This window comes from Pituophis catenifer, unplaced genomic scaffold (assembly GCF_029215685.1).
Source record: "Pituophis catenifer annectens isolate HBS135680 unplaced genomic scaffold, rPitCat1.0.hap2 SCAF_14, whole genome shotgun sequence".
Lineage (NCBI taxonomy): Eukaryota > Metazoa > Chordata > Lepidosauria > Squamata > Colubridae > Pituophis > Pituophis catenifer.
In genome coordinates this window covers 3,459,291-3,482,510 of record NW_027256894.1, presented here as the reverse complement: position 1 = coordinate 3,482,510, position 23,220 = coordinate 3,459,291, and the positions used below count along the sequence as shown (strand labels likewise).

The following is a 23,220-nucleotide window of genomic DNA, read 5'->3' as shown; positions in this document are numbered from 1 at the left end:
CCTGCGGAGGGCAACACCACCCCCTACAGCCGTGGTGCAGGAGTCCGAGTAGGACACGCTCACCCAGCAACTGGGCAGAGAACAGGTTGCTAAAATTTTTCAATCCCACCCCTGGATCTGTCTCGGGTCCGGTTGCATTTATATCGCTAGAAAAAGTTGGATCTGGGGTGGGGAATGAAGTGCAAAACTCGAAATTATTCTGCTGAGTTCCCACGCACTTTTGAGAAGGTAGGAGGCAGTTAACAGTTCAATTTGCATGAGCAATTACTGGGGGGCGGTGGTGGAGGCGGCTTTTAGGGAGGGAGGGGTTCTGGAGACAGCCTGGTACATTTTCAAGGGCAACATCTTTTTCTATCCTTGACTGCTGGAGCAGAAAACAAAACAAAGAACCTGTGATTTGTTTTCCAAGCATGCTTGAAACAGCTGTTCTCAGCCAGGCATTCTCCAGATGTTTGAGGATTCTGACTCCCAGAATGCTTAGCTGGTGAACCCAGAAAGAGATGGTTATGGGGGGGGTGTCTCTAAACTTGGCAATTTTAAGATTTGTGGACTTCCAACTCCCAGAATTCCTCAGCCAGCTGGCTGAAAAATTCTGGGAGTTGAAATCCACAAGTTGCTAAGTTTGGAGACTCCTGTTCTAACATATCTGGCTGGGGAAACTGTTTAAGGACACAGAAAGTATCCTTAACAAGAGAGATTATACTGTATTTTTCAGAGTATAAGACGCACCATAGTTTTTGGGGAGGAAAATAAGAAAAAAGCTGATTGGCAGGTGGATCGGCCTCCCGGAATACCCCCAATCAGCTGTTCCCAAAGGTGAATTTTAACAAGTTCCTTGATTGTGAGCGCTGTGCCTTGCTTTTTTTTTTTTTTTGCTTTTTTTCCTGCCTCTGAAACTTCTGAAACTCCATTTCAGAAAAAAACTGTTTTTCCTGCCTCTGAAAGCCTCCGAAACAGAGCTTCAGAAAAAAAATATAAATTATATTTATCAATTTAATTCATATAAATTAAAAAAGCAAAGCAAAAAAGCAAAAAAAAGCCCCTGAAGCTCTGTTTGGGGGCTTCTTTTCTGATGCTTTTTTCAGCCTCTGAAACCTCCGTTTGAGAAGCTGGGTGGGGCTACATTCGGAGTATAAGTCGCACCCAGATTTTCACCCTCTTTTTTGGGGGGGAAAGGTGCATCTTATACTCCGAAAAATACGGTAATTGGGTTTGCACACTGTGCTAAATCAGAGTTTGTTGACTTAATCACAATGGGCTGGATTTCCATAACACGCTAAGTCACAAACCATAGTTTCCAGCTAGAATTGCACCATCAGCAGCAACCCATTCCATCAGGGCCAAATTATATGATGGCTTAAGGCAGGATGTGAGCTCATCCTATTCTTCCATCTAGCCCAGCCTGTTGAATTGTCTCCTTGGGCTGAGAACCAAATTAGCTATTATCTGCTACCTGGTCCCTTTGAGAGAAGAAACGGACGGTCTTCGTGATTCAGAAGTGCCAACCCTGATGACAGCTGCAAACTAAGTTGAACGGAAGCAAGAGGCTTGGCTTTTTCCTGCGGTCTCCCTGCTTCTGGCTCGGTCCCATTGTTGAATTAGAGAATTATCTACTTGGCAAGGGTGAGAGCCAGAACAGCAGTCTGTTTAATTACTCTGAAATTCCCTTCTTGCACTTCTTCATCGTTGGAGCAGAAGCAGGTTGGTAGCCAAAAATCAGGAGCCTGGAACACTTTTTCAGACTCAAATAAAGACAGAAGCTCATGAAAGCTTATTCATTTCCGTTGTTGGTTACTAAGGGGCTATCAGAGAACTAACCTACAAATAAGGACAAATTTCCTAACAGTGAGAACAATTAATCAGTGGAGTGGCTGGCCTCCAGAAGTTGTGGGTAGCTCCACAGTGGTGGAATTCAATTTTTTTTTACTACTGGTTCTGTGGGCGTGGCAGGGGAAGGATACTGCAAAATCCCCATTCCCTCCCTACTCCTGGGGGAAGGATATTGCAAAATTTCCATTCCCACCCCACTTTGGGGCCAGCCAGAGGTAGTATTTGCTGGTTCTGAGAACTACTCAAAATTTCCGCTACCGGTTCTCCAGAACCTGCTGAATTTCATCCCTGGTGCTCCATCACTAGAAGTTTTTAAGAAGAGGCTGGACAGCCATTTCTCCAGAATGCTATAAGGCCGTGATGGCAAACCTATGGCATGCGTGCCACAGGTGTCACACGGAGCCATATCGGTGGGCACACAAGCGTTGTCCTAGCTTAGCTCCAGCGTGCATGTGTGTGCCGGTCAGCTGATTTTCGGCCCTTCAAGGCCCACCGGAAGTTGGGACACAGGCTGTTTCTGGCCTCCAGAGGGCCTTAGGGGGAGCCCCGTTTCTCACCCTCCCCAGGCTCCAGAGCCTTTCTAGGAGCCTGGGGAGGCCAAAAATGGCCTTCCCTGCCCCCTGGAGGCCCGGCCTGTTTGCCTACTTCTGGCCTCCCGGGGCCTCCAGGGGGGTGTGGAAGGCTGTTTGCCCTCCCCAGGCTTCTAGAAAGGCTCTGGAGCCTGGGGAGGGTGAAAAACGGGCCCCCTGTGCCATCACGTGCCAAAAGCAGGAGGACTGCAGGGGGGGGGTCGCATGCGCGGGGGGGGCAGGGCGCATTGAATTATAGGTGTGGGCACGCACGTGTGCGACACCGCCCCTCCCCCACTCACCCCGCTTTTGGCATGTGACGGGAAAAAGGTTAGCCATCACTGCTATAAGGTCTCCTGCTTGAACAGGGAGTTGAACTAGAAGACCTGCAAAGTTTCTTCCAACTCTGTTATTCCTCCTGATCTCTGGCTTCTATTTAGTTGTGTATTTTACTTTATTTCTGATTAAAGGGGGGACCTGATTTTAAGCTGCCAAAAAAGCCAGTGCAATCCTGGGTTGCATCAACCAAGGGATAGCTTCAGGATCGCAGGAAGTGGTAGTACCATTTGACTGCACTAGCGAGGCCACATTTTGAATCCTGCATCCAGTTCTGGTCACCACGATACGAAAAAGATGTTGAGATCCGAGAGAAGCACAACTAAGATGATATGGGATTTGGAGGCTAGATTGTATGGCAAATGGTTGAGGGAGCTAGATATGTCTAGCCTCTCAAAGAGAAGTATTAAGGGGGACATGATAGCTATTTCCCAGTACTTGAGGGACTGTCCCAGAGAAGAGAGGACTGACTTATTCTCCAAAGCACCTGAGGGCAGGACAAGAAGCAATAGGCGGAAGCTTATCAAAGAGAGATCCAACCTAGAAGGAAGGAGAAATTTTCTGACAGTGAGAAGAATTAATCAGTGAAACAGTTTGTCTACAGGAATTGTGGATGCTCCATCACTGGAGGTTTCCAAAAATAGGCTGGACAACCATTTTCTTGGAATTTACAGATTAACAGAATTGGAAGCAGGGTGGATTTGATTTAAATCGAGTTGATTTAAATCACAATTTAAATCATGATTTAAATCACTAGTAAAAAGGCTTGATTGAAATCAACTCGATTTAAATCATAATTTTTAAACAGCAACTGTCATCTCTGCTACTCCTTTGACCCACCGTTGACTCACCGATAGTCCCAGTGTTGCAGAATATACAGCCTCATGCTACATCACTAAGCTCCATTTCATGCTGAATAAACTAAATTATTTATGTATCTTAAATAGAAAACTATCTTACGATAGATTTTTACCCCAAAAGTTTTTTATTAAAATAAATTCGATAAAAATCAAAAAAATCCGATTTAAATAAAAAAAATTGATTTTTTAAAAAAAATCATTGATTTTTATCCACCCTGATTGGAAGGGACCTTGTAGGTCATCCAGTCCAACCCCCCGCCCAAGCAGGAGACCCTACACCATTTCTGGAAGATGGCAGTCCAGTCTCTTCTTGAAAGCCTCCAGTGATGAAGCTCCCACAACTTGCAAAGGCAACTTCTGTTCAATTGGTTGATTGTTCTCAATGTCAGAAAATTCCTCCTTATTTCCAAATTGAATCTCCCCTTGGTCAGTTTCCATCCATTATTCCTTGTCTGGCCCTCGGGTGCCTTGGAAAATAGCTTGACCCCCTCCTCTCTGTGGCAGCCCCTCAAACATTGGAAGACTGCTACTATCCTGTCTCCCCTGGTCCTTCTCTTCACTAGACTAGCCATGCCCAGTTCCTGCAACTGTTCATTGTATGTTTTAGCCTCCAGTCCCCTAATCATCCTGGTTGCTCTTCTCTGCACTTTTTCTAGAGTCTCAACATCTTTTTTATAGTGTGGTCTCCTGCCTTGAACACAGGGGATTGGATTAGAAAACCCCTGAGGTCTCTTCAAGCCCTATGATTCTGTGTTCTAAGCTTGATGTCTGAGTAGACTTTGCCATTATATGTGATTTTGTGTATCTCAGATTGTGGTGAAGTCTAGCATACGAGTAAACCTGGACTTCCATGAATTGGGTTTCTTTCACTGAATAAATCCCCAGGTTTTTGGGTGTTCAACGCAAGCAGTTGGCTGGAAAAGGAGCAGATAGCCAGCGGATGCCCTTTTGAAACTGGAGCTGTGTTCTGTACAGTTAAGGGAAAAGAATCTTTCCCAGAGCAGGAAGTATATAATCCAATTGCAATGACAGTTGAAAATTTACTGTGGCGTACTAATGCAAGATCTCTGCTGCTCCTAATGATAGCTTATTAACATTTCGATTTGAGATTGTCAACTTAAAGACAAGGAGTAGGCAAAGACAGCTGTTTTGGTTTTTTATTTTTTTTAACAGCTTTTTACTTTCAGCTACTGCTTAGAAATTGGTCTCTGCTCTCTCCCCCCCCTCCCCCAAGAGAATTTAAACCATCCATTCTGTGGAAATTGCAATGTTCCGTAGCTGTGTTCTAACCGAAACCCATATCGTTGTGAGCGTGAAAAGTGATTTCTTGCTGTTTTAAAACTTACTGGTCCCACAAATCCGTTGCTGATGGTGTGCAACACTGAGTTTGCAAATCATTTGTTGCTGATTTTCCTGCTGGATTTCTCATAAGCAATTTGCCGTCTCCAGGAGCCTTGCTTAATGGTGAGAATTGGTCAAGCCTAATCTTACACAACATCTGCAAAATTCAAGGCAGAAAGCGTTAGGCTTAACAGTTGGCGACAACTCTCATTTCTCTGTCTTTTGATTAGCGAGGTTCAAAAGTGGTAGCTGGCTTTCCTGAATTCATTAAATGTGCTTCGCTGAAGACCTCAAAATACACCAGCAGCTGCTTTCATAGCTGGCAGAATCTGCTGCAAGGGAAGAACAGAACAGCTTTTACACCTCTCAGCTTAAAAATAAGGAGTCTGTTCACATTCAGGAACCATCTGCAGGAACCTGAAAGAAGCCTAATTCAGTGTTTGTTAGCCTGAGCAACTTTAAGATGTGTGGACTTCAACTCCCATAATTTCCCAGCCAGCATGGAATTCTGGGAAATGAAGTCCTCATACCTTAGGGTTGCCACATTTGGGGGGGGGGGGGGAAGTGGGGGGATCTAAGAGATGATGGACCTTTAGATCAGCGGTAAAATCCATTTTTTTTTACTACCGGTTCTGTGGGCGTGACTTTGTGGGGCATGGCTTTGTGGGCGTGGTATGGCAGGGGAAGGATACTGCAAAATCTCCATTCCCACCCCACTCCAGGGAAAGGATACTGCAAAATCCCCATTCCCTCCCTACTTCTGGGGGAAGGATATTGCAAAATCTCCATTCCCACCCCATTCCAGGGGAAGGATACTGCAAAATCCCCATTCCCTCCCTACTTCTGGGGGAAGGATATTGCAAAATCTCCATTCCCACCCCACTCCAGGGGAAGGATACTGCAAAATCCCCATTCCCACCCCACTCTGGGGCCAGCCAGAGGTGGTATTTGCCATTTCTCCAAACTGCTCAAAATTTCCGCTACCGGTTCTCCAGAACCTGCTGAATTTCACTCCTGCTTTAGATCAAGAGGGGCAGCATCTCATGTCCTCTTCTTGTGAAGCTGTTTGTTTTTATTGAGAGGAGAGAAATGATGAAGAAGTGAGGAGCGTCCATGCAAAGTGTGAATGGTTGCATAATGGCTTGCAAATTTGGTTCCATTGAGTGCTTAAAACATCTCGGCAGGATGGAAAGTACTATCTGTTTGCTGCAAATGGGACCTCAGAATATTTTCTGTAGGGGAAATGATTGCTCACTGGGAACAAGACAGCTGTGCTGAATCAATGAATGCCAGAGGATGGAAAACGTCTTCGGTTTGAAAGTTAATTAATCATGCTTATGTGGTTTGTTTGTTTGTTTGTTTTATTAGATTTATATACTGCCCTACTCCCGAAGGACTCAGGGCGGTGAACAGGCACAAAATAAAATACACAGATACAAAAGTTAAGAACATAGTTAAAACCAGATTAAATAATTTAGCCCGAGACAATTAAAAATCCCAATAATTTAAAACAGATTAAAATTTCGATTTAAAAGAATTTTAAAACAGGGGAGAAAATTAGGCCAGGCCGGCTTGCTGGAATAGGAGAGTCTTAAGAGCACGGCGGAAAGTGCGCAGATCCGGGATCCTACGTATCTCTGGGGGGAGCTCGTTCCAGATAGTGGATGCCCCCACAGAGAAGGCCCTCCCCCTGGGGGCCGCCAGTCGACATTGTTTAGCTGACGGCACCCAGAGGAGCCCCTCTATGAGAGTGTACCGGCTGGTGGGAGGCTGCTTGTGGTAGTAGGCGGTCCCGTAAATATATTGATAATATTTCTGCTGGATGGGTGTCCCATAAGGTGTTCCATCTGTGCAGCAGGGAGGAACAGAGGCAGGAAAAATACAGGTGTGTGAATAGGGACATACCTGGAACGTTGAGAACAGAAGTGGAGCCCTCTCACAAGATGGCTGCCAGTCACTAAACATCCATTTCATAGAAAGTGGAATTGGTCCTTCCCTTCCCAACAAAATCTTGGGAGGTGTATTATGGGATCTGAAGGTCTTGCAGCTTCCACCTCTTCTTTAGTAGGTGTAGAGTTCCCTGGGATGCATAGGGGCCATGCTGTCTTGTGGCCCAATTTACTCACAGGGTGGTTGGGCGATAAAACTAGGAGAGAGCTCTTTGTAGGGGGATGTCAAGAGAAAAAGATCAGATCTACCGTGTTTCCCCCAAAATAAGACCCTGTCTTATTTTTTTGAACCCTGAAATAAGCACTTGGCCTTATTGCCATGCGCTCAAAAGCCCGATTGGGCTTATTATCAGGGGATGTCTTATTTTGGGGGGAAACAGGGTACCTAACTGAAGGTCCCGTTAAACTGATTTATTGCTAAACAGCTTATGCATAGGAATCTTCTCAGCTCATGGTTTGCACCTGCTTGGAGTTAAGATAAGGGTCTACGAAATTCAAGAGTCGTTGGACTTGGCTCGCTTGTGGCTACATTGGGATTCTAGGCTTAGACCTCTTTTGACTCCACCCCCAGATCCTGCCACTCCTCCTGTTACAGGGGGGGCTTCCAGACAAAAGGCAAGACACAAACACCATAAAAATTGGTAAGGGTAGCGGGTGACAGCAGAAACAACAAGGCAGCTTTGCTCTAACGTGCATCAAAACTCTTCCTCTTTCCTTGCAAGTTTTCTGTATCTTGAGGGAGGAGAGCAACAATGCCTGGAGGTCTCGGCTCCCGTATCTTTAATAGGAGTTTCTCCCTTCTCTCACCTGGGACCCACAGGACCAATTTGGAAGCCCTGCAGAAAAAATTGGAGGAGTTGGAACTGGATGAGCAGCAGCGTAAACGGCTGGAGGCCTTTTTAACCCAGAAGCAAAAAGTGGGAGAACTGAAGGACGATGATTTCGAGAAGATCAGCGAGCTGGGCGCAGGCAATGGTGGCGTGGTCTTCAAAGTCTCACACAAGCCTTCTGGACTCATCATGGCCAGGAAGGTGAGTTTCGTGACTGGCAAAATTCGTGTGTCTCGCTAAGCCATTTCTGAGCGTGGTTTACTCAATCGGATGCCATTTGTAGAAGTCATTCATCGGAGGTGGACAATGTGACGTCCTGAGCACCGATGTCCCTCCAGTTACCAGTTTTCTGACTCAGCCTTTCCAAGCAATGACTCACTCATTACTCGTGAGCACTCACTCATGAGTAAAACAACCCCCCTTTTTAAAACCGGGCAGGAGCAGTCTTTATCCCAGAGGTCTTCAAACTTGGCCGCTTTAAGACTTGTGGACTTCAACTCCCAGAATTCTCCAGCCAGCAGCTGGCTGGAGAATTCTGGGAGTTGAAGTCCACAAGTCTTAAAGCGGCCAAGTTTGAAGACCTCTGCTTTATTCGCATGAGAACTCAAGATAAAAAGTCCTTGCAACGATTAAGCCAAGCAGGAACAGTCCCTGTTCACACTGGCTGAGGCAAATTCACTACCTATTGTTTCCCAGCAGGGAAACTTTCGGCACCTCAAATACAGAGCAATTAGTCCCGACAAACCTGGTTCTGGCAAAGGAATCCAACTTAATGGATGTACACTGGAAAACGAATGCTTGTGTTCTGTCCCCATTCCACTCACGCACCCCCACAGACGGCCTGGAGTTAATAAGCCACACGACAAAATTCTTTGAAGATAAAGCTGGCAGCAACCCAGTGGCTAGCTGCCAATTCAGACTTTACTCACACAAAACAAAGATTAGACTGCCAGCATTCCGATAAAGCAGGCAGAGTTTTCAACAATACAAGGATTAATCCAAATGCAGTCCGATAAAGCAGGCAAAGTCCAGTAACGCAGAGATCACGGATTATTTCTAGTTTTTGCTCGTCACAAACTGAACCGGCCACCACACCCACATTTATACCCTGTGGGGTGTGGCCCAGTGACTCAGCTAATCTCTGGCATGCCTTCCCCTCTGCTGCGCACGCTTCTCCCTGCGCCTCTGCCGAGGGTCCAGCCAGCACTTATCTCCTTCGTCGCTGTCCACCTGTGGCTGCGGGGACATGCTTGGCTCTGAGCCTATCTTTTGGCCTTCGGTGTCCTCCGGAGGCATTGCCAGAGAGGAGGGTCCTGGAAAGGGAGGCCTTGCCAACTCCTCTCCCTCACTCTCAGAGTCTGCATCTGTCGATAGCCCAGGCTCAGGCAACGGAGCCACAACAGCTTGCCTGTGACAACAGGCTACCCCCAAACCCCTACTGCCGTGTTTCCCCAAAAAATAAGACCCTGTCTTACATTTTTTTGAATCCTGAAATAAGCACTTGGCCTTATTGCCATGTGCTCAAAAGCCCGATTGGGCTTATTATCAGAGGATGTCTTGTTTTGGAGGAAACAGGGTATTTATTTCCCAGCCAGGAAGGAGCTGGCTAGCGTCTATGACTTTTTTTTCCCTGAGAGCCGGCTTATTGTTTTCCATTGCTCTCCTCTCCTCTCTATGCATACATGCATCTGGGATGGGCCCCATCTGTTCCTCCTCCTCACTCAGCTCAGGCCCCAAAGACGGCTGCCTCTCCACCTGGGGGGAGGACGGAAAGCCCCGGCTCTGCCTCTGTCTCCAGTGCTTCCAAAGGCTCCGGAGCTGGTCCAGCCCCCCCTCTTCCCCCCCCAACCTCCTCTGACTCTGCTGCTAGCTCTGCTGGCAGCCGACGGGCCACAACAACCAGCCAGCTTCTCTGCTCGCCTGTTTTTCTTTTTAAAATGCTTAAAGGTGAAGAGCTCTGGTAACGCAGCAGACTAAAGCACTGTTATTAACATCAGCTGCCTGCAATTACTGCAAGTTCAAATCTCACCAGGCTCAAGTTTGACTCAGCCTTCCATCCTTTCTAAGGTATAGGGTAAAATGAGGACCCAGTTTGTGGGGGCAATAAGCTGACTTTGTATAAAATATACAAAAGTATGAAGGCTATTGCTTAACGCATTGTAAACCGCCCTGAGTCTCCAGAGAAGGGCGGCATATCAATCAAATTTAAAAAAAAAAAAAAAAAGCAGCAGAGCCGGAAAGTGCTGTGTTTAGTCCAGTCACTCTCTGAACCTGGTCACTTTCATAAATCAAATAATAAAATCAAATAAAACCTTTATTGTCAATGCACAACTTGTGTGAGCCTCCCTTGGTGCAGCCCCCAACCCCCCCACGAAGCACAGAATACATCTCAATAACTCAATAAATAAAAGAAAGAAATCCCTAAACCCAAATAAGTAATAACTAGCACATATTCCCATACGCATATATGTATATAACATTATATTATATTACACCAGTATGAACATGTTGCAAGTTGCGCTGGCCCCGCAAGTCTACCATATAAAACCTAATTGTGGTGTTATGTTGCGTTCAGAAGTCTGACAGCCGACGGATAGAAGCTATTTTTCAGCCTATTCGTTCGGCTGGCTATGCTTCTATATCAGGGGTCTCCAACCTGGGCCATGTTAAGCCTGGAGGACTTCAACTCTCAGAATTCTCCAGCCAGCAAAGCTGGCTGGGGGATTCTGGGAGTTGAAGTCCTCTAGTTACCAAGGTTAATTCTGGGAGTTGAAGTCCGCCAGTTCCCAAGGTTAATTCTGGGAGATGAAGTCTGCCAGTTACCAAGGTTGGAGACCCCTGTTCTATATTTCCTGCCCGATGGTAGGAGAGTAAAGAAGTGCTGACCAGGGTGTGAATCATCCCTGAGGATTTTCCTCACTCTGCTAAGGCAGCGGGTCCTGGCGATTCCATCCAGTGGGGTCAGGGGGCAGCTCATGTCCCAGGCATAAGAAACTCTTGACATAATTAACAAATGAGTCACCTGCTGGCTTGTTGTATCAAAATCTTTCTTTTCCTTCCATAATGAGCTCAGGTAGGTAAGAGATTCAAATGGGGTCCAGGCAGTCCTTGACTTACCACTCTTCATTGAAGGATGGTTCAAAGTTATATCAGCCTTCAAAGTGACTTGCAAACCTGTCCTTGAAGTTAAGGACTGTTGCACCCCCACCCCCGTCACGTGATTGTAATTCTGGCAACCCAAATTTGCAGCTGTGAGGGTTTGCGGTGTCTTTGGTCATGCAAATGTGATTCGGGGACCTTCCCAGATGGCTTCTGACAAACAAAGCCAACTGGGAAAGATGGATTTGCTTAATGACCATGTGGTTCATTTAACAGCCACGTGACTCGCTTAATGACCCTGGGGGAAAATTGTCATAAAACTGGGTCTGGTTAAACGATGGCTTTGCACGACGATTCCGCCTCTTATAGGCAGGCAAGGAACGATGAAATGCCTTCTTCCTTGGTAAATGAAAGACGACAGAGGCACTTTTGAGGGGCGGCTTGTGGGCACAGCCCAGTAAAGATCGGAACGGGGGCTCAGATGAGAGGCCTCGCCCTTGAGTCCTCTGCGGGCAGCCGGGTGGGCTGGGCTGGGCTTTGGAAGTCATGGAAGGAGCCGAGGGTCAAACCCACAGTGGCTGGTTCTTTTGGCAGTTGATTCATCTCGAGATCAAGCCGGCAATTCGCAACCAGATCATTCGGGAGCTCCAGGTCCTGCACGAATGCAACTCCCCCTACATTGTGGGGTTTTACGGAGCCTTTTACAGTGACGGCGAGATCAGTATTTGCATGGAGCACATGGTAAGTGACCCTCTTTGCTTGGGGGGCTGCTTGGGGCCCTGTGATGCTCAAGTCATCAAGGGCTAGGTAGAGAGGTTGGTTGGAGGAGCAGAGTCAGAAGTTCCTTCCTTCCTTCCTCCATCCATCCATCCCTCTATTTTCCTTCCTTCCTTCCTCATCCATCCCTCTATTTTCCTTCCTTCCTCTATTTTCCTTCCTTTCTCATCCCTCCATCCATTTTCCTTCCTTCCTTCATTCCTTCCTGCCTTCCTCAACCATCCATCCATCCTTCTATATTTCCTCTCTCCGTCTATTTTCCTTCCTTTCTTCCTTCCTTCCTTACCCATCCATCCTTCTATTTTCCTCCCTCCCTCTATTTTCCTTCCTTTCTCATCCCTCCATTCATTTTCCTTCCTTCCTTCCTTCCTCATCCATCCAACATCCTTCTATTTTCCTTCCCTTCTCATCCCTCCATCCATTTTCCTTCCTTCCTCATCCATCCATCATCCTTCTATTTTCCTTCCCTTCTCATCCCTCCATCCATTTTCCTTCCTTCCTTCCTTCCTCAACCATCCATCCATCCTTCTATATTCCCTCCCTCCATCTATTTTCCTTCCTTCCTTCCTTCCTCACCCATCCATCTATCCATCCATTCTTCTATTTTGCCTCCCTCCCTCTATTTTCTTTCCTTCCTTCCTTTCTCATCCATCCTTCTATTTTCCTCCTCCCTCCCCCAATCTATCTTTCCCTCCCTCTATTTTCCTTCCTTTCTCATCCACCCATCCATCCTTCCTCCCTCCCTCCCTGATTTAAAACCTTCTTATGGCTGCCAGCTTCAGCAATGCAATTCTGGGCAATGTATAATAATCCAATGAACAACTTTAAAACATATGGATTTCAACATAAACTCTGGGGGTTGAAGTCCACATATCTTAAAAGTTGCTAAGGTTGAGAAACACTGAACTTGGAAACTGACTGAGTTTGCCTCTATTTCATTGCAGGCAATATTTCTTGTTCCCTTCTACTCCCACCTTCCTGTTCATTTTTTCTTTTTTTTTTTTAATGTTTGCATTCCTGCTCATAGAAACAAAAATCTCACTTTATTTTGGACATCTGTCAGCCTTGGTCTGGCCAGATGGAGCCCCCCCCCTCCCACGTTAGAGCTCTGTTTCTGTGCTTGGGGGTCAGTTGTGCCCCCTCCTTGCCTCACTCTTGAAGAGAGACGGAACAATTCTATATGTGGGGAAGAAATTGCTTTGGGGCTCTGCAAGGAAAAAAAAATCAACAAAAAAATAGCTTTTGATTTCTGCTTTTTTTTTTTTTTTTTGAGCCATGTTTGCTACAGAGGTTCTTTCATGCCCAAACAGAGCTTTTAACTCATCTTCCCCCATTGGGCTGCTAATATTCCTTATGGGGTGGAAATTTAGTTTTGAATTCACAGAAAATAGAGACTTTTGGGGAAAGAACCATCAAGAGATGGAAGAGAGGGAAGGATGGTCCAGAGGAGATCTAGTTTGTGTGATGCGAGGAGAAAGGTAACACCTATTCTACCCCTGTTTCTTGACAATCTTTCAAGTATCGGAAGAGTAGAGTAGCACTGATGATGTTACCTAGTTGGGTAATGAAACATTGGAAGGAAACAACCGAGCTTGGAGAGCACCAAGGACCCCACAGTCGTCCTCCTCCTCCTCTTAATCCACTCTGCAAAACCCATTAGCACTGATAATGTTACCTAGTTGGGTAATGAAATGTCTGTAAGAAAACCTCCAAGCTCAGAGAGCACCAAGGACCCCTCGTATTGAAAGAATGGTTTTATATCTCCTCTTCACTTTCTTCTGACTGCATACGCCCCAATTCCTTCATGTGATCTAGTCTCCCAGTTCTTCACCATCTTTGTTGCTGCTCTCTTTACTCTATCCAGTTGCTCAGCTTCCTTCTTGTATGGTAAGCAACTAATACTGAACTCATTATTTCCATGGGAGATGATCAGGCTCCGAGGGAGGGAGGGAGAGATCAAACACCAGGCTCAAGGTTGACTCAGCCTTCCATCCTTTCGAGGTAGGTAAAATGAGGACCCGGTTTGTGGGGGCAATAAGCTGACTTTGTATAAAATAGAACACCATTTGGGGGGGGGCAAAAAAGCCCTACTAAGCAGGTATATACAAAAGTATGAAGGCTATTGCTTAACCCATTGTAAGCCGCCCTGAGTCTCCGGAAAAGGGCAGCATATAAATCGAACCAATAAATAAATAAATAAATAAATAAACACATCATCAGTCATGAGTCCCTGCGTGCCCACAAGATATCTTAAGTCCAGCCCACCTTGAATTTCTTCTTCTATCCTGCTAATTTCCCTTGACCGTTAGTAGTTCGGATTCTTGTAGAGAGCTCAATAAATCTTTATACCCAATTGAGCTGTCTGAATCTCCTGATTTTCCTGGCACTTGACAATTTCAGACCTGTGTAGCATGGAATGCTTGCTAGCTCTTCCTGTGATCTGAAGCTATATTTCTATGGGTGCACCCCAAAACTGCGTTGGCTTTTTTGGCAGCTGCAGGACACTGCTGGTCCATGCTTAATCTGACACTTAGACCTTTCTCACAAATACCATTTCTGAGCCAAATACCACTTACTTTGCAATTGGGCATCTCACTTTCCCTTTGGCAGTGCAGAACCTTAATTTTTTTTTTTTTTTGCCACAGCATTTTGGTGGAATGGCTTCCATGCTCAAAGTCTGCCTGAAAACCTGCCTCCAGAAGTGGTGGGTTCTCCAATACTGGAGGTTTTCGAGAAAAGACTGGACAGCCATTTGAGTCGGATGGGTCCCAGCTTGGTCTTCTAAGAAAGAAAGAGTCCCAACTCCAGTTGTAAAGGAATTCTTTTACTACCGTGTTTCCCCGAAAATAAGACCCTGTCTTATATTTTTTTGAACCCCGAAATAAATGCCTGGCCTTATTTTCGGGGAGGTCTTATTATTTTGGGGTGCGTGAAACAAGATGGGGCTCCTCTTGCTGTCTTACCTCATTTCCAGCTCTGCGTTTAAATATTTTCGGGGAGGGCTTATTTTTTGGGGGGGAGGCTTATTTTAGCGCATGCGCTCAAAAGCCCGATTGGGCTTATTATCAGGGGAGGTCTTATTTTCGGGGAAACAGGGTAAAAGCCAAGTGGTTACAATAAGGCAAAGCTGGAACTGAAATTTTTGCCTGTAAAAGCTCCCTGGATAATTTTTCCCTTTCTCCTCCTGGTTATCTTCCCCTGTTCGGTTGCTTTAAAATAAATTGCTTTGGTAACGGTCCCTGTCTTGGTGGGTTGGGTGATGTTGTGTTCCATGCAGACGTGGGCTTCACACAATTTAACAACCGGTTTGCCTAGTGCAGAACCGAAAATGTGAGCGCGTGTGCGTTTTGCGAGAGAAAGTGCCTTCCGCACTTGCAATTTCATGCGCATGGCTTCCCGCACACCTTCTCGGACAGAGCGGGCGAGGCACGGAAATCAGCTGGGCAGCATGGGCAGGGCGAGCAAGCCAAAGAGTGAGATATTGTTCTGCCCCAGCTATGGACCCCAAAGAACGCAGCACACACCAAGTCCGTACAAACCTTAATTTACTAATTAAAGACTACTAATGAGCTTTCTTAGTAGTTGTTCGAACACAAGTACAGTTTAAATCAGTCTTTTCTGAACAAGGGCTGTTAATTTAACTCCATTAACAGCCGACAAGAATAATAATTCAATTCTGAGGCACAGTATTTCAAATAACCATAATCTTACTGTGGTTGGCAGAATGCCCAGAAGCAATTTGCAGGAAAACTGACAAGAGAGAAACAAGAGCCGAATCAAATGTTTCTGGAATCAAGACGCAAAGCAATTTGAACGAAGTTGTTTCCTGCAAATTGCATCAGTTGTCGTCCTTCCTTAAATAGGCTAGGGGAGTGGCCAATTAGCCCCAAGCCTTACTCTCGAGGAGACCTCCTCCTGAGGAGCCACTCCTGCCTTTTAACAGCTCTGCGCGCTCATGCATCAAGAAGAGGCTCCTCCTCTTCTTCCTCTTTTACTTATGGGAGCTTCTGGAGGTTCTGAAGGCCCTGGCTGAATCCCCGCCTCTGGTACCACATCTTCTCCAGCCTCCTCATTGTCCGACTCGAGTGCCAACTGCACAGGCTGCTGGCACAGCACCACACCAGGCTGCTGGCACAGCACCACACAGTTAGTAGCTGTTGGAATCAGCTACTAACTGCACAGGCCACTGATGTGCCACAACAGATATATAGGACGGGATAGCACGCAGGTAGGCGGGCCCAGCCGGTGGTCGGAACTACCAGTATGGGCGAACCGGTCTGAACTGGCAGCAGCCCACCTCTGGTTCCATGCCTTGATCTTGAAGCAGCCAAGGGCTCTCAGGACGGCCCTATGAGTAGTTTTGATTCTTCCTTCCTAGCCCCCTTTCTTCCCTGCGGCTCCCTTCACCCCCATTGTCTAGGGCAAACTGGCATCTGGCAAAGCACGGCTCGTGCGACAGAATTGACGCTCCTGACGATTTGTCTGTAATGGTGTTACAGGGTCTCCTGCTTGAGCAGAAGGTCGGACTAGAAGACCTCCAAGGTGCCTTCCAGCACAGATAGCATCGTGTTTATCCTTTTGGAGAAACCTGATATCAGTGGGACAAGATTAGCAGCTTCTGGCTTGCTCTTCAAACTATTGACACGTTGTGGGAATGTGTTCGTATTCTGAGTTTTAGTTGGGAGAATTGAGGACTAGAGTCTTGACATTGCCAAAGGAAGGGCCAGTTTCGGAAGAGTTGGGTTGTAAAGATTTGGTTCAGCTTTATTCCTCCAGCCATGTGGGATTATTCCATGCTGAAAACATCTTTTTTTTATGTTGAGTTTCATCAGCCAGATGCCAGATTTGCATTTTTCCTGGTTTTCTTTTGTCGTGTCCTCAACCCTTTGAGGATGAACACGATTAAAGGCTCTCTCTGTCACTGCGTTTTTTGTATTTGTCAGCTGGGCTCCCATTCTGAGACTTACGGTAGACTGATCTAACTCTTATCACTAAGCTACTGCGCATGTCCACATTCTTTCTTCCACATTCTTAATTGCCACCCTGACACTCTCTGCTTGAACATTTCTTAATAGGATGGTGGATCCTTGGATCAAGTCTTAAAGAAGGCTGGCAGAATTCCGGAGAAGATTCTCGGCAAAGTCAGCATTGCGGTAAGTATGTAGTTTAGGTATGTGAAAAGACAGATGCCAACGTGGTTAATGTCACCAGGTGGAGGTCCTGAAGGGAGAGAGCGCTGAGAACATTTTTAAGGCAACGAGACATGGAATTCTTCCTCCTCCTCCGCTTCTTCTTCCTTCCTTCTTCCTCTTCTCTTCTTCCTTCTTTCCTTTTCCTCCTCCTCCCTTTCTCCTTCTTCATCCTCCTTCTCTCTTCTTCCTTTCTCACCCTCTCCTCATTCCTCCTTCTCCCTGCCTTCTTCCTTCCTCCTCCTTTCTTCCTTCCTCTTCCATCTTATTCTTTCCTCCTCTTCTTTCTTTCTTCTTCTTTCCTTCTCCTCCTCTTCTACCTTCTTCTTCCTTTTTTCCTTCTCCCTTCTTTGTTCCTCCTCCTCTCTTCCTTTTTCCTTCCTCCTTCTTTCCTTTTCTTCCTTCTACCTCCTCCTCTCTTCTTATTCCTTTCTCCTCCTTTACCTCCTCCCTTCTTCCTTTTTCTTCTGTCTTTTCCTTTCAAAATGAAGGCCTCAAATAGGGCTGACTATGCAAGAGGCAAAATCAGGGATGTTTCTCCCCTTAACACTCCCCGCCAGGAATTGTAAATCATGTAACAGCCTCTATTTCTCCATCCCCCGGGAACACATTAGCTGGGTCCTGCATCTCTCGCAAAGAAATGACTCACTTGCCTTTGGAAGATCTGTGAATTATTACGAAAGACCAATCCAGATGGGTGAACATTTGTGGGTGCTATTGCCAGAAGTTGAAGCCGATGGTGTTTAATAACAGCTCTCCGTTCCTTGGCACACAATATAGATTGGGGTCACATAGAGAGAAAAACAGAAAAAAATAAGTGAAAAATCTGTGTGCCTCTCTTTCTGCTTTCCATCTGTCATAATCTGCCGAAACCTCCCCAAAAAAAATCGCTTCCCAGTTTTCCTAAAGTTTTAAGACAACGTAGATGACCTGCCTCAATGTCCTTCAACCTTGTCACTGTTAAGATGCGTGGATTTCAACTCCCAGAATTCCCCAGCTAGCAATGCTGCCTAGGGAATCCTGGGAGTCAAAGTCCATGCATCTTAAAATGGACAAAGCTGAGAAACGTTAACCTGCCTCATGGAAATTGCTCCTGTGCTTGGTTGAGCTGCAAAGAATTTTTCTTTTTTTATTTACAAAAAAAAATAAAAAATAAATAGTGGGCTTGGAGAAAATGATAACAGGTACCTGGGTGTTCCTGCGTCAAACTGGAAGATTCTATCAAGAAAAAGTTAATTTTGATAGTTTGTCTTGGGAATCCAGATTCCATAATCCAACCATAACTCTGCAGTGCTTTAGATTCAGTTGAAAAAAGTTGCTTCCAAGTTTATGGAGGGCAGCTGTGTCATTTGCAGCAAAGAGGTGGCTGCTCTAAAGAGATTGTGTCTAAAATAATATTTTTTTATCATTTTTTTAAAAAAAATATAACATAAAATTTCCATTTTTAGTTAAACAGTGTCTTGTCTGGGTACAAATATTTTTAGGAAATAAAGTGTTTACAACAATATTCATTACATTGGTATTAGTTCTATAATAATAATAATAATAATAATAATAATAATAATAATAATAATAATAATAATAATAATAATAATTTAGTTTATTTTATTGTCATTGTACCTCATACAACAAAATTAAATGCCATCTTCAGTGTACATCATACATAAGAAAGCTATAAAAAATAAAACATAAACACACATCCTTCACATTCTATACAATTGAATTGAAAACCCCTGATACTGCATTAAGATTGCACTATATGGTAGAATTCAATATAGTTACTGCTCTGGGATAGAAGTTGTTTTTCAGCCTATTTGTCCTTCTTTTTACTATCCTGTACCGTCTGCCAGATGGTAATAGTTCAAAAAAAAAGGGTGCCCAGGATGAGATGGATCTTTAAGAATGTTTTGAACTTTCTTAAGGCAGCGGGAGCTATAAAGCCCTTCCAAAGAGGGGAGAGGGCAACCAGTGATCCTCTGGGCAATGACGTTGACCCTCTGGAGCGCTGTCCCGTCTGCCACTGTGCAATTGGCACACCATACACTGGTGCAGTAAATTAAATTACTCTCTGTGGTGCAGCGGTAGAAGGTCAGGAGCAGTTTTTCATTCAGCTGTTATACTAATCGCTTCCAAATTTGTGGAGGGCAGCTGTGTCGTCTGCAGCAAAGAGGTGGCTGCTTTAAAGAGATCTGTGTCTGAAATTGTTGTTGAAGCATGGCACGGCCATAAAAATTTCTGAGGAACAGTAAACCGGAGCAGGATACCTGTTAGGCTGGGGTGTTTCCCCCTCCCTTCTATTAAGGCGGAATATGGTTACGTTCCTTCGAACGTTGCATGTTGATCATTGTTTGCTTGTTGCAATGAGCGCCTTGTTTTGATTCACAGGTCATAAAAGGTCTAACGTATTTGAGAGAAAAGCATAAGATCATGCACAGAGGTAGGTGATTTATCTTTCCTTCGAGCTGGTCCTCAACGCAGCCAGATTTTCTTCACTAGACGTGTTTTGCTAAAAATTGCAAGCAGGGACCGTAGGTGGGAGATAGAAATGTCAAGAAAATCAGGATGGCAGCTGTGACTACAAAACTGGAACTCTATCCCAAAGGTCTATGGAATCATCCAGGTTGTTCCAAAGGTGCTTTTTTTCCCCCAAGAGGCAACTGGACTTTCTGGTTTTTCTTTGAAGACGTTTTGCTTCTCATCCCAGAAGCTTCTTCAGCTCGGATTGGATAGTAGGGAAGGGAAGGATTGATACTCCTTGCAGACAGCTGCATTTAAAAGACAAAGGCCACTCTTTTGAAGACAACAAAGTTCATATTTTGGACAGAGAGGATCACTGGTTTGAAAGAGAGGTCAAAGAGGCCATCTATGTCAAAATTGAACAGCCTTCTCTTAACAGAGGGGGAGGGATACAACATCATCTATTGTTGTGGCCCGCCAGCAGCCTGCGCGGATCGTGGCTGATCCCGACGACGAGGAGGCTGGTGTGGTGTCGCGCCAGCAGCCTGCGCAGCCGGCGCTCGCGTTGGACAGCGAGGAGGCTGAAGAGGATGTGGTGCCAGAGGCAGAGACTCAGCCAGGGCCTTCAGAACCTCCAGAGGCTCCTTCAAGTGGAGAGAGCGAAGTGGAGGAGCCTCTCCTCAATGCTCGAGCACGCAGGGCTGCCAAAAGGCAGGAGTGGCTACTCAGGAGGAGGAGGTCTCCTCGAGAGTAAGGCTTGAGGATAATTGGCCACTCCCTTAGCCTATTTAAGTCGCACTCAGTTAGCAATTTCTTGCTGGAAACAACGTGTAATTATTACAGAGCATCTTGGAGCGTGAGTATCTTATCGTATCTTGTTTTCTGGGCTGGTTGCCAACCTTTGCCGGACTTTGTTTATTCTTGGTACGTTATAACTTTGATAAAGACTGTTGGTGTGTGTCACAATCCTTGGGAATCTGGAGCTGGGGAAGAACATCTATCTCCAGTCTACAACACAGTCCTTTCAACAGTCCCAAGAAGGCTCCACACCCATTTGCACCACTCAGGTGACCCTGAGAACAGAGACAAACCTCCAAGCGGCCTCAACAACTTTAAAAGGATGCAAATGACCACCTGTCTCCAAATCCTTCCATTCTCCACCATCCAGCCAGAGCTGAAGAAGCTTCTTGGATGAGAAGCGAAACGTCTTCAAAGAAAAACCAGAAAATCCAGTTGCCTCTTGAAAAAAGCACCCTTGGCTCTACCCAAAAGGGCCTGACATCCCTCCCACTCCACATACACCCCCCCCCTTGCAAATCACCTGGGGAGTAGTCCCATCAAGGCTGCTGCATTCCCCTGGCTTGAAAACCGGGGGGAATAAAAGTAGTCCTTGACTTATGGCCACAATGAACTCAGAATTTCAGACGTAACTTATTGTCATAATTCGAGTGACCAGACTCAGTTTTACGATTGTCTGTACAATTGTTGCAAAACAAGTCACTATGGAATCCCATGGTCGCTGAGTGAAGCACTTAAAGTGAATCCAGCACAGCTAATGGGCGTTTTTTGCCATTTTTTGCCAGGAAATGACAAAAACCATGGCAAATCATGATCAGATCATTGCAGGACACTGTTGTAAATGCGAGGCGTTTGCCACGTGCCCAAAATGCAATCACATGACTTTGGGAGGGGTGCAGCAGTTTGTAACTTTGAGGATAGGTTGTAAGCAGGGGTGAAATGTAAAATTTGTTGCTACCGGTTCTGTGGGCGTGGCTTGGTGGGTGGGTGGGTAATGTGACTGGGTGGGCATGGCCAACTTTTTTTTTTTTTTAACTTTTAAAACCATTTTTCTACAACCTCTTCGGCCAAAGAGGTTGTAGAAAAAATGCTTTTAAAAGCCTCTGACGATCCCAGCTGAACCACGCAATCATCAGAGGCTTTTTTTTTACTTTTAAAAGCATTTTTTCAGCTGAAGAGGTTGTAGAAAAAAATGCTTTTAAAAATAAAAAAAAAGCCTCTGATGATTGCGCGGCTCAGCTGGGCAATGGGGGGGGAACAGGGATTTTTGCTACCGGTTCTCCGAACCACCTGCCACCATCGCTACCGGATCAGGTGATCCGGTCCGAACCGGGAGCATTTCACCCCTGGTTGTAAGTACTTTTTTAAAAATTTGGTGTAACTTTGCATGGTTGTTAAGCAGCCAGTCATAAATCGAGGACTACCTGTACAGGTAAGTCCTTTACTTAGAACTGTTCATTTAATGACCGTTCAGTTACAACAGCCCTGAAAAAAGTGACATGCCCATTTTTCACACTTACAACCTTTGTAGCATCCCTATGATCATGTGATCAAAATTCAGATGTTTGTCAATCGGTTCATACTTATGACCATTGCTGTGTCCCAAGGTCATGTGATCACCTTTAGTGACCGTTTGATAAAGCAAAATCAATGGGGAAGCCAGATTCACTTAACAACCATGTTACTAAATTATCAACTGCAGTGGTTCACTTAACAACCGCGGTAAGGAAGGTCGTAAAATGGGACAAAACTCACTTAACAACTGTCTCTCTTAACAACAGAAATTTGGGGCACAATTGTGGTCATAAGTCAATGACTACCTGTATTTTGAGAGGTTTGAAAAAGCTTCACCTTAGGTAGGAAGGATAAAAGAAGGGAGGGAGAGGAAGAGAAAGAGAAAGAAAGATCGCTGTAAAACAAAAAAGATGAAATGGAAGAAAAGCATCCCCGAACATGTTTAAATAAACTAGGATAAAGAATGAATTATTAAAAATTAAACGAGAATATATATGATTAAAAATTGAAAAAATAGAATTTGAGGGCGAAAGAAGATACTGTTTATATAAACAAGAATAGAAACATTAAGATTTGATTGAAAAATGCGGAAAAAGAATACTTTGGCAGAAATTGCAACTAAAATATATTTGGATATGACAAATTGTATATGATATGATATGATATGATATGATATGGTCAATACTCTGTTTCATAAAATATATGGGTATGTGTCGGGTGGGGGGGAAACCTAATAAAACTTGATTCAAAAAAAAGCTTCATCTTAGGCACCGAGTTTCAGACCACTTTCTACCTAGGATGCCTGTATTGTGTGAGGTTTGCCACTTATTTATTATTATTTATTTATTAGTTTGATTTATATGCCGCCCTTCTCCGGAGACTCAGGGGGGCTTACAATGGGTTAAGTAATAGCGTTCATACTTTTTGTATATACCTGCTTAGTAGGGCTTTCGCCGCCCCCCAAAGCGGTGTTCTTTTTTATACAAAGTCAGCTTATTGCCCCCACAAACCGGGTCCTCATTTTACCTACCTCAAAAGGATGGAAGGCTGAGTCAACCTTGAGCCTGGTGAGAATTGAACTTGCAGTAATTGCAGGCAGCTGGCAGTTAAGTACTACTTTAACAATAGTTTAGTCCACTGCACCACCAGGCTCTTATGTTGGCTTTCTGCAGAGGAGCGGGGGGGAGGGGAAGGTTGTGCCCCAGCACGAACCAGTCACAGCTCCCCAGGGGCAAATAATGCCATTTGCACAAGTCGATTCGCTCGATATTCTCACATCTACTGGCTTGTTCCTGCTAGTCATTATTGGACGCTCAGGTGGCAGAAATCGATACCTGAGTTCAGAGAAAAATACAAGATGGAAAATACAGCTGAGAAAAAGGAGACTGACGAAGCCGTGAGAAACAATGTGCCAGAACCGGATGTCGCTTTGGTGCCAAAGAGTATGAAAACTTCAAAGCTCTTTTCTGCTCTTCCCTCCAAGCCTCCGTGATTTCCACGCACTTTTAAATGGCAGCAACACATCCGCTCTTCAGCAGCCATTTTACTTTCTTCACTGTTGCGTTTATTTTGATTTTTGTTTATAACAATTCAGGGAAAAGGAGGGGTGGGGGGAGAAGTTCTTCTATGTTCCCCTGTGAGGGTCCCATAAGATGCTATGCCTAAATGAA

General features: G+C 45.2%; 1 protein-coding gene across 1 annotated transcript in view; it reads left to right on the top strand.

Moving 5' to 3' along the window:
• The window catches only part of MAP2K1 (mitogen-activated protein kinase kinase 1), a 52,065-nt gene that overhangs the window by 13,101 nt on the left and 15,744 nt on the right, over positions 1 to 23,220 (top strand). Inside the window, exons 2-5 of the mRNA XM_070953574.1 lie at positions 7,706 to 7,916; positions 11,409 to 11,555; positions 16,667 to 16,744; positions 19,166 to 19,217. Of these exons, the coding sequence (XP_070809675.1) occupies positions 7,706 to 7,916; positions 11,409 to 11,555; positions 16,667 to 16,744; positions 19,166 to 19,217 (488 nt within the window). The remainder of the gene's footprint in view (positions 1 to 7,705; positions 7,917 to 11,408; positions 11,556 to 16,666; positions 16,745 to 19,165; positions 19,218 to 23,220) is intronic.